This window comes from Oncorhynchus gorbuscha, linkage group LG14 (assembly GCF_021184085.1).
Source record: "Oncorhynchus gorbuscha isolate QuinsamMale2020 ecotype Even-year linkage group LG14, OgorEven_v1.0, whole genome shotgun sequence".
Taxonomy (NCBI): domain Eukaryota; kingdom Metazoa; phylum Chordata; class Actinopteri; order Salmoniformes; family Salmonidae; genus Oncorhynchus; species Oncorhynchus gorbuscha.
Genome location: NC_060186.1, coordinates 82,737,054 through 82,748,732, shown reverse-complemented (window position 1 = coordinate 82,748,732; position 11,679 = coordinate 82,737,054). Strand labels below are relative to the sequence as shown.

The following is an 11,679-nucleotide window of genomic DNA, read 5'->3' as shown; positions in this document are numbered from 1 at the left end:
ACATCACGATACCCCACAATGACATCACAATACCCCATAATGACATCACAATACCCCATAATGACATCACAATACCCCATAATGACATCACAATACCCCCAAATGGCATCACAATACCCCATAATGACATCACAATACCCCATAATGACATCACAATACCCCATAATGACATCACAATACCCCATAATGACATCACAATACCCCATAATGACATCACAATACCCCATAATGACATCACAATACCGCATAATGCCAAAGCAAAAACATGTTTTTAGGATTTTTTTGCAAATGTATAAACATAAAAAACTGAAATACCTTATTTACATAAGTATTCAGACTCTTTGCTTTGATACTTGAAATTGATCTCAGCTGCATCTTGTTTCCATTGATCATCCTAGAGATGTTTCTACAACTTGATTAGAGTCCACCTGTGGTCAATTCAATTGATTGGACATGATTTGGAAAGGCACACACCTGTTTTAAACACAGAGGCTGAGTGGTAGACTGAATCTAGAGGTTTAAACACAGAGGCTGAGTGGTAGACTGAATCTAGAGGTTTAAACACAGAGGCTGAGGGTAGACTGAATCTAGAGGTTTAAACACAGAGGCTGAGTGGTAGACTGAATCTAGAGGTTTTAACACAGAGGCTGAGCGGTAGACTGAATCTAGAGGTTAACACAGAGGCTGTGTGGTAGACTGAATCTAGAGGTTTAAACACAGAGGCTGAGTGGTAGACTGAATCTAGAGGTTTAAACACAGAGGCTGAGTGGTAGACTGAATCTAGAGGGTTAAACACAGAGGCTGTGTGGTAGACTGACATTTCCCATCAGTGTCATTCAAACCTACTTTTTATTCTTACTTTATTTTTTACTTTTATCTTGGACCGTACCAGGGTTGACAATTTCTTCTTAAATCAACCATACAGTAAATCCCCTCGTAGCAGAGCGCATGGAAGCGTGTTGTGTGCAACAGGGAGTGGCAATTGAATGGAAGCTTCGATTTATTTTATTGCTAAAACCATTACATTGAAGCCTGTCTATCTATGGCCAACAGGGTTGTTATGTTGTACCCCTCCGTTTTACACCAGAAACAGCAGAACCAGCTGCTTGGGGTTGACGTGTTGTTGTGGCCCAGCTGCTCGGGGTTGATGTGTTGTTGTGGCCCAGCTGCTTGGGGTTGAGGGGTTGTTGTGGCCCAGCTGCTTGGGGTTGATGTGTTGTTGTGGCCCAGCTGCTTGGGGTTGATGTGGGGTTGAGGGGTCGATGTGTTGTTGTGGCCCAGCTGCTTGGGGTTGAGGGGTCGATGTGTTGTTGTGGCCCAGCTGCTTGGGGTTGAGGGGTCGATGTGTTGTTGTGGCCCAGCTGCTTGGGGTTGATGTGTTGTTGTGGCCCAGCTGCTTGGGGTTGAGGGGTCGATGTGTTGTTGTGGCCCAGCTGCTTGGGGTTGATGTGTTGTTGTGGCCCAGCTGCTTGGGGTTGAGGGGTTGATGTGTTGTTGTGGCCCAGCTGCTTGGGGTTGAGGGGTTGATGTGTTGTTGTGGCCCAGCTGCTTGGGGTTGACGTGTTGTTGTGGCCCAGCTGCTTGGGGTTGAGGGGTTGATGTGTTGTTGTGGCCCAGCTGCTTGGGGTTGACGTGTTGTTGTGGCCCAGCTGCTTGGGGTTGAGGGGTTGATGTGTTGTTGTGGCCCAGCTGCTTGGGGTTGAGGGGTTGATGTGTTGTTGTGGCCCAGCTGCTTGGGGTTGAGGGGTTGATGTGTTGTTGTGGCCCAGCTGCTTGGGGTTGAGGGGTTGATGTGTTGTTGTGGCCCAGCTGCTTGGGGTTGAGGGGTTGATGTGTTGTTGTGGCCCAGCTGCTTGGGGTTGAGGGGTTGATGTGTTGTTGTGGCCCAGCTGCTTGGGGTTGAGGGGTTGATGTGTTGTTGTGGCCCAGCTGCTTGGGGTTGATGTGTTGTTGTGGCCCAGCTGCTTGGGGTTGAGGGGTTGTTGTGGCCCAGCTGCTTGGGGTTGATGTGTTGTTGTGGCCCAGCTGCTTGGGGTTGATGTGTTGTTGTGGCCCTCCGTTTTCCACCAGAAAGAGCAGAACCAGAACCAGAAGCTGCTGCTTGTGACTATATGATTTGCCTATTAGATGTTCAATGGTTCTTTTGGGGGGGAAAAGAAGAAGAAACAATAGTTGTTAGGATGTTGGTATGACCACAAACCATTCTACACAGGACAAATCTATAGAGAGAGGGTTTGTGGAATCGCTAACAGTGTGTGTGGTCATCTGAAGTGGTTGAAAGCTGTGTGTATGTACAGTATATGTGTGTATGTGTGTGTGCATATGTGTCTATTCAAGCCCTGCAGATCAAGCCCTGTAGAGTACATGCCCTGTAGAGTACATGCCCTGTAGAGTACATGCCCTGTAGAGTACATGCCCTGTAGAGTACATGCCCTGTAGTGTACATGCCCTGTAGTGTACATGCCCTGTAGTGTACATGCCCTGTAGTTCAAGCCCTGTAGAGTTCATGCCCTGTAGTGTACATGCCCTGTAGAGTACATGCCCTGTAGAGTTCAAGCCCTGTAGAGTACATGCCCTGTAGAGTACATGCCCTGTAGTTCAAGCCCTGTAGAGTACATGCCCTGTAGTGTACATGCCCTGTAGAGGACATGCCCTGTAGAGGACATGCCCTGTAGAGGACAAGCCCTGTAGTTCAAGCCCTGTAGATCAGTGGTCACCAAACTTGAGTCAAGATTACTTTCGGAGTCAAAAAGCAAGCCGAGAATTACTGCTCAGATGTTTTTTTAACATGATAAAACATTTCACACTATGTAATATTATTAAAAACAGTTGTGTAGGAATGAGGTTTGTGCAGTCGATCTAATGCATTATTACCTCATATGGGCAATATAACTGGTCTGCCAATATCATTATTCTCAGAACATGTTATATTTCAACACTCAAGCTTTGATAACAAAATAGATCAGTTGGTGTATCACTTGTGAGACACAGCTGAGCATAAATTGAAATAAATCTGCTTTTTTTTTATTTCACCGGAGTAATGGTACCTGCATTTGATGGTCAGTCTCAGCAGAGGGAGGGAGAGCACAACAGAGGGTGTGACTCTCACGGTACAATCTCTCTCTTTTCCTCCGGTGAGACGAACTAGGGAGGTAAAAACTCCAGGCTCGCCGGATTACTTCTGCCTCACGTCCAGATTCCTGTTGTTCATATGACCAGAGGAAGGGAAATATTCCTCGATGTTAACATAAACACGACGAGCTGCTAATAACAATGAAAGTTGCGGACCGATCGAGACGCTACTCATTCAGAGAGGAAGAAGTGTTTTTATGTTTTGTAAAAGTGTTGAATAAAAAAGTAAACACCCAGTGTTGACAGTGCAGAGTAAACCCCAGTGTTGACAGTGCAGAGTAAAACCCAGTGTTGACAGTGCAGAGTAAAACCCAGTGTTGACAGGGCAGAGTAAAACCCCAGTGTTGACAGTGCCCAGTGTTGACAGTGCAGAGTAAACCCCAGTGTTGACAGTGCCCAGTGTTGACAGTGCAGAGTAAAACCCAGTGTTGACAGTGCAGAGTAAAACCCAGTGTTGACAGTGCAGAGTAAAACCCAGTGTTGACAGTGCAGAGTAAACCCCAGTGTTGACAGTGCAGAGTAAACCCCAGTGTTGACAGTGCAGAGTAAACCCCAGTGTTGACAGTGCAGAGTAAACCCCAGTGTTGACAGTGCAGAGTAAACCCCAGTGTTGACAGTAAACCCCAGTGTTGACAGTGCAGAGTAAAACCCAGTGTTGACAGGGCAGAGTAAAACCCCAGTGTTGACAGTGCCCAGTGTTGACAGTAGAGAGTAAAACCCAGTGTTGACAGTGCCCAGTGTTGACAGTGCAGAGTAAAACCCAGTGTTGACAGTGCAGAGTAAAACCCAGTGTTGACAGTGCAGAGTAAACCCAGTGTTGAGAGTACAGAGTAAAAACCCAGTGTTGACAGTGCAGAGTAAACCCAGTGTTGACAGTACAGAGTAAAACCCAGTGTTGACAGTGCAGAGTAAAACCCAGTGTTGACAGTGCCCAGTGTTGACAGTACAGAGTAAAACCCAGTGTTGACAGTGCAGAGTAAAACCCAGTGTTGACAGTGCAGAGTAAAACCCAGTGTTGACAGTGCCCAGTGTTGACAGTAGAGAGTAAAACCCAGTGTTGACAGTGCAGAGTAAAACCCAGTGTTGACAGTGCCCAGTGTTGACAGTAGAGAGTAAACACCCAGTGTTGACAGTGCAGAGTAAAACCCAGTGTTGACAGTGCAGAGTAAAACCCAGTGTTGACAGTGCAGAGTAAAACCCAGTGTTGACAGTGCCCAGTGTTGACAGTAGAGAGTAAACACCCAGTGTTGACAGTGCAGAGTAAAACCCAGTGTTGACAGGGCAGAGTAAAACCCCAGTGTTGACAGTGCCCAGTGTTGACAGTGCAGAGTAAAACCCAGTGTTGACAGTGCCCAGTGTTGACAGTGCAGAGTAAAACCCAGTGTTGACAGTGCCCAGTGTTGACAGTGCAGAGTAAAACCCAGTGTTGACAGTAGAGAGTAAAACCCCAGTGTTGACAGTGCAGAGTAAAACCCAGTGTTGACAGTAGAGAGTAAAACCCAGTGTTGACAGTGCCCAGTGTTGACAGTGCCCAGTGTTGACAGTAGAGAGTAAAACCCCAGTGTTGACAGTGCAGAGTAAAACCCCAGTGTTGACAGTGCAGAGTAAAACCCCAGTGTTGACAGTGCAGAGTAAACCCCAGTGTTGACAGTGCAGAGTAAACCCCAGTGTTGACAGTGCAGAGTAAACCCCAGTGTTGACAGTGCAGAGTAAAACCCAGTGTTGACAGTGCCCAGTGTTGACAGTGCAGAGTAAAAGGTCATCAGCTCTTTGTTGTATTCTTTGACAGTTTGTCTCTGGTCATAGTTGTAAACGTTATCACATCTCACGTAGGCTAGTATCAAACTTGGCTGTGGTGTCTTGGAAGCTGTTCTAGGTACAGTGAGCTATCTGATTGGCCAGCACCAGTAGACGCCGCACTTGATTTAAAAACTCTGCACGGTCATATCCGACTTCGACAGCATTAACTACAACGAGGCCTCCACAGAAATCAGAGCCCTCTGCATTGTTACAACATTTGGCCTCCGCAAGCCTCCAGAGTCCCCGCAATTGTGTCAAACCCTCCATCGCCATACGGAGCCTGAACCGGATCACATTGCTAGAGAAATGGGCTTCTAGCCGCAGCTCTCCTGGTCCAACGGAGTCCCTTCAGACAAAAGGATTCCAAATGGGAACACTACCAGGAACGCAGGGCTTCTGAATCAATCTACCAGGAACGCAGGGCATCTGAATCAATCTACCAGGAACGCAGGGCTTCTGAATCAATCTACCGGGAACGCAGGGCTTCTGAATCAATCTACCGGGAACGCGGGGCTTCTGAATCAATCTACCGGGAACGCGGGGCTTCTGAATCAATCTACTGGGAACGCAGGGCTTCTGAATCAATCTACCGGGAACGCGGGGCTTCTGAATCAATCTACCGGGAACGCGGGGCATCTGAATCAATCTACCAGGAACGCGGGGCTTCTGAATCAATCTACCAGGAACGCGGGGCTTCTGAATCAATCTACCGGGAACGCAGGGCTTCTGAATCAATCTACCGGGAACGCAGGGCTTCTGAATCAATCTACCGGGAACGCAGGGCTTCTGAATCAATCTACCGGGAACGCAGGGCTTCTGAATCAATCTACCGGGAACGCAGGGCTTCTGAATCAATCTACCGGGAACGCAGGGCTTCTGAATCAATCTACCGGGAACGCAGGGCTTCTGAATCAATCTACCGGGAACGCGGGGCTTCTGAATCAATCTACCGGGAACGCGGGGCTTCTGAATCAATCTACCAGGAACGCAAATCAATCTACCAGGAACGCTTCTGAATCAATCTACCAGGAACGCAGGGCTTCTGAATCAATCTACCAGGAACGCAGGGCTTCTGAATCAATCTACCAGGAACTTCTGAATCAATCTACCAGGCTTCTGAATCAATCTACCAGGAACGCAGGGCTTCTGAATCAATCTACCAGGAACGCGGGGCTTCTGAATCAATCTACCAGGAACGAATCAATCTACCAGGAACGCTTCTGAATCAATCTACCAGGAACGCAGGGCTTCTGAATCAATCTACCAGGAACTTCTCAATCAATCTACCAGGAAAGCTTCTCAATCAATCTACCAGGAAAGCGGGGCTTCTGAATCAATCTACCAGGAACGCGGGGCTTCTGAATCAATCTACCAGGAACGCAGGGCTTCTGAATCAATCTACCAGGAACGCAGGGCTTCTGAATCAATCTACCAGGAACGCGGGGCTTCTGAATCAATCTACCAGGAACGCGGGGCTTCTGAATCAATCTACCAGGAACGCAGGGCTTCTGAATCAATCTACCAGGAACGCAGGGCTTCTGAATAAATCTACCAGGAACGCAGGGCTTCTGAATCAATCTACCAGGAACGCAGGGCTTCTGAATCAATCTACCGGGAATGCAGGGCTTCTGAATCAATCTACCAGGAACGCAGGGCATCTGAATCAATCTACCAGGAACATCTTGAAGATTAACAATGCAACATAATTGCTGTCCGATAAAATAAAACTCAAAATAAACAAACAATGCAACATAAATACAGTCCGATAAAATAGAAAATTCCAAAATGAAAAACAACAGGTGCTGAGCTTTGGAGGGGAGGTGGGGGGGGGTCATCAGAAACCATGGCAACTGAAGGCATAAAACAATATGGTTTGATCAGCGTTGTTCAACATTTGATGAGGGAGACGTGTGTGTGTGTGTGTGTGTGTGTGTGTGTGTGTGTGTGTGTGTGCCTGCCTGTTTGATGAGGGAGAAGGTCTGGCAGAACAGCAAGTGGAATTTAGAATGCTGAGAATGTCTCTCACTCTTTCTCCATCAAGCCACTAAGTGTGTCCGCCCACGTATCGTACTGTCTCTCTCTAGGACTCCTGCCCTCGTCGTGAACATCAGGCGAGAGAGAGATGGAGAGCGGTTGCCATGGTGACACTGTGTGGTGATGTAGTAGTAGTAGTAGTAATGTTAGAATTATCATACCAATAAAGCTGAATGCTTCTGGAAGGGAGTGAGAGAGAGAGAGAGAGAGAGAGAGAGAAAGAGAGCGAGACACAGAGAGAGAAAAAGAAGAGACAGAGGGGTGAAACTAAGGGAAAAAGTCCAGGAAAGATGGAAAGAGAGAGCGAGAGAAAGAGAGAGAGCGAGAGAAAGAGCGAGCGAGAGAGACAGAGAGAGAGGGAGAGAGAGACAGAGAGACAGACAGAGAGAGAGGGAGAGAGAGACAGAGAGACAGACAGAGAGAGGGAGAGAGACAGAGAGAAAGACAGACAGAGACAGAAAGAGAGAGACAGAGAGAGACAAAGACAGAGCGAGAGACAGAGAGAAAGACAGACAGAGACAGAAAGAGAGAGAGAGACAGAGAGAGAGGGAGAGACAGAGAGAGAGACAGACAGACACAGAAAGAGAGAGACAGAGAGAGTGGGAGAGACAGAAAGAGAGAGAGACAGAGAGAGAGGGAGAGAGAGAGACAGACAGAGAGAGAGGGAGAGAGAGACAGAGAGACAGACAGAGAGAGAGGGAGAGAGAGACAGAGAGACAGACAGAGAGAGAGAGAGAGAGACAGAGAGAAAGACAGACAGAGACAGAAAGAGAGAGACAGAGAGAGACAAAGACAGAGCGAGAGACAGAGAGAAAGACAGACAGAGACAGAAAGAGAGAGAGAGACAGAGAGAGAGGGAGAGACAGAGAGAGAGACAGACAGACACAGAAAGAGAGAGACAGAGAGAGTGGGAGAGACAGAAAGAGAGAGAGACAGAGAGAGACAGAGACAGACAGACAGAGACAGAAAGAGAGACAGAGAGAGAGGGAGAGACAGAGAGAGAGAGACAGAGACAGAGACACAGAGAGAGACCGAGAGAGAGAAACAGAGATGAAAGCTTACAAAAAAAATATGAGGTGCTTTGGAAAGAAAAAGAGAGCGAGGGAGAGAGGATCTGAGAGAGAGAGGGAGATGGAACAGGGTGAGAGAGAGGGAGATAGAGAGGAAGAGGGCGAGAGAGAGGGAGAAAGAGAGAAGGTAGAAATAGAGAAGCTGAACTCCTAACAGTTGTTCCCCCCTTGCTGTGAGAAATCAGACTGAAGAGCTTCAGGTTAATTAATGTTTGTTTTAAACTTTATTTATATTTAGACTTGTGGGGACCAGCAATAAACACACACAAAATTGTCCAACTTCTTGGTCCCCACAAGGTCAAATTTCTAAAGGGTTAAGGGTTAAGGTTAGAATTAAAGTTAAGATTGGAATTAGGTTCAGGTGCTACGGTTAGGAGCAGGGGTTAGATTTTCGTATTAAGATTCGGAAAAAGAGAAAACAGGATTTTGAATTGTGTCCCCCCAACAAGGTTAGTTGTTCAAGAATGTGTGTGCGCGCATATAGACTGTGTGTGCGGGGGTGTTTCTGCTAATGAACTTCACTCTCCACAGGTGATAGACAGGAAATCACACCAGTCTGGTACAATCAGATCCCTCCTGTCTATCCAATCAGTCCCATCCTCTACAGCGAGGGAAAGGTGTGAAGTCAGAAACTGAACACCAAACACACATCGTGCTGAATAAAGACTGCACCATCACCTGCTGGGGGTTAATGAAAGGTGGCAGCATGAAGAATCATGGTCTAGAATGGTGTGTTCAACATGTAGAATCATGGTGTAGAATGGTGTGTTCAACATGTAGAATGGTGTGTTCAACATGTAGAATCATGGTGTAGAATGGTGTGTTCAACATGTAGAGTGTAGAGAGTATAGAGATATTGTTATCCACGTCGGCACCAACGATGTTAGGATGAAACAGTCAGAGATCACCAAGCGCAACATAGCTTCTGCGTGCATATCAGCTAGAAAGATGTGTCGGCATCGAGTAATTGTCTCTGGCCCCCTCCCAGTTAGGGGAGTGATGAGCTCTACAGCAGAGTCTCACAACTCAATCAATCGCTGGTTGAAAACTGTTTTCTGCCCCTCCCAAAAGATAGAATTTGTAGATAATTGGCCCTCTTTCTGGGACTCGCCCACAAACAGGACCAAGCCTGACCTGCTGAGGAGTGACGGACTCCATCCTAGCTGGAGGGTGCTCTCATCTTATCTGCCAACATAGACAGGGCTCTAACTCCTCTAGCTCCACAATGAAATAGGGTGCAGGCCAGGCAGCAGGCTATTAGCCAGCCTGCCAGCATAGTGGAGTCTGCCACTAGCATAGTTAGTGTAGTCAGCTTAGCTATCACCATTGAGACCGTGTCTGTGCCTCGACCTGGGTTGGGCAAAACTAAACATGGCGGTGTTCGCCTTAGCAATCTCACTAGGATAAAGACCACCTCCATTCCTGTCATTACTGAAAGAGATCATGATACCTCACATCTCAAAATAGGGCTACTTAATGTTAGATCCCTTACTTCAAAGGCAATTATAGTCAATGAACTAATCACTGATCATAATCTTGATGTGATTGGCCTGACTGAAACATGGCTTAAGCCTGATGAATTTACTGTGTTAAATGAGGCCTCACCTCCTGGCTACACTAGTGACCATATCCCCGTGCATCCCGCAAAGGCGGAGGTGTTGCTAACATTTACGATAGCAAATTTCAATTTACAAAAAAGAAAATGACGTTTTCGTCTTTTGAGCTTCTAGTCATGAAATCTATGCAGCCTACTCAATCACTTTTTATAGCTACTGTTTACAGGCCTCCTGGGCCATATACAGCGTTTCTCACTGAGTTCCCTGAATTCCTATCAGACCTTGTAGTCATTGCAGATAATATTCTAATCTTTGGTGACTTTAATATTCACATGGAAAAGTCCACAGACCCACTCCAAAAGGCTTTTGGAGCCATCATCGACTCAGTGGGTTTTGTCCAACATGTCTCTGGACCCACTCACTCTCACAGTCATACGCTGGACCTAGTTTTGTCCCATGGAATAAATGTTGTGGATCTTAATGTTTTTCCTCATAATCCTGGACTATCAGACCACCATTTTATTACGTTTGCAATTGCAACAAATAATCTGCTCAGACCCCAACCAAGGAACATCAAAAGTCGTGCTATAAATTCACAGACAACACAAAGATTCCTTGATGCCCTTCCAGACTCCCTCTGCCTACCCAAGGACGCCAGAGGACAAAAATCCGTTAACCACCTAACTGAGGATCTCAATTTAACCTTGCGCAATACCCTAGATGCAGTTGCACCCCTAAAAACTAAAAAAATGTCTCATAAGAAACTAGCTCCATGGTACACAGAAAATACCCGAGCTCTGAAGCAAGCTTCAGAAAATTGGAACGGAAATGGCGCCACACCAAACTGGAAGTCTTCCGACTAGCTTGGAAGGATGGTACCGTGCAGTACCGAAGAGCCCTTACTGCTGCTCGATCGTCCTATTTTTCTAACTTAATTGAGGAAAATAAGAACAATCCGAAATTCCTTTTTGATACTGTGGCAAAGCTAACTAAAAAGCAGCATTCCCCAAGAGAGGATGACTTGCACTTTAGCAGTGATAAATTCATGAACTTCTTTGAGGAAAAGATTATGATTATTAGAAAGCAAATTACGGACTCCTCTTTAAACCTGCGTATTCCTCCAAACCTCAGTTGTCCTGAGTCTGCACAACTCTGCCAGGACCTAGGATCAAGAGAGACGCTCAAGTGTTTTAGTACTATATCTCTTGACACAATGATGAAAATAATCATGGCCTCTAAACCTTCAAGCTGTATACTGGACCCTATTCCAACTAAACTACTGAAAGAGCTGCTTCCTGTGCTTGGCCCTCCTATGTTGAACATAATAAACGGCTCTCTATCCACTGGATGTGTACCAAACTCACTAAAAGTGGCAGTAATAAAGCCTCTCTTGAAAAAGCCAAACCTTGACCCAGAAAATATAAAAAACTATCGGCCTATATCAAATCTTCCATTCCTCTCAAAGATTTTAGAGAAGGCTGTTGCGCAGCAACTCACTGCCTTCCTGAAGACAAACAATGTATACGAAATGCTTCAGTCTGGTTTTAGACCCCATCATAGCACTGAGACGGCACTTGTGAAGGTGGTAAATGACATTTTGATGGCATCGGACCGAGGCTCTGCATCTGTCCTCGTGCTCCTAGACCTTAGTGCTGCTTTTGATACCATCGATCACCACATTCTTTTGGAGAGATTGGAAACCCAAATTGGTCTACACGGACATGTTCTGGCCTGGTTTAGGTCTTATCTGTCGGAAAGATATCAGTTTGTCTCTGTGAATGGTTTGTCCTCTGACAAATCAACTGTACATTTCGGTGTTCCTCAAGGTTCTGTTTTAGGACCACTATTGTTTTCACTATATATTTTACCTCTTGGGGATGTTATTCGAAAACATAATGTAAACTTTCACTGCTATGCGGATGACACACAGCTGTACATTTCAATGAAACACGGTGAAGCACCAAAATTGCCCTCGCTAGAAGCATGTGTTTCAGACATAAGGAAGTGGATGGCTGCAAACTTTCTACTATTAAACTCGGACAAAACAGAGATGCTTGTTCTAGGTCCCAAGAAACAAAGAGATCTTC

The 11,679-nt window shown here is 46.3% G+C and overlaps 1 protein-coding gene across 1 annotated transcript; it reads right to left on the bottom strand.

The window, feature by feature from the left end:
* Positions 1–228: 228 nt before the first annotated feature.
* LOC123995583 (sporozoite surface protein 2-like) lies at positions 229–5,205 on the bottom strand. Its single transcript, XM_046299213.1, has 3 exons — positions 5,053–5,205; positions 3,048–3,166; positions 229–2,140 (listed from the first exon to the last, which is right to left on the bottom strand). Exons 1-3 carry the CDS (start codon positions 5,203–5,205, stop codon positions 1,021–1,023), a joined length of 1,392 nt encoding a protein of 463 aa, XP_046155169.1. The 3' UTR covers positions 229–1,020.
* Between the last annotated feature and the right edge of the window lie 6,474 nt (positions 5,206–11,679).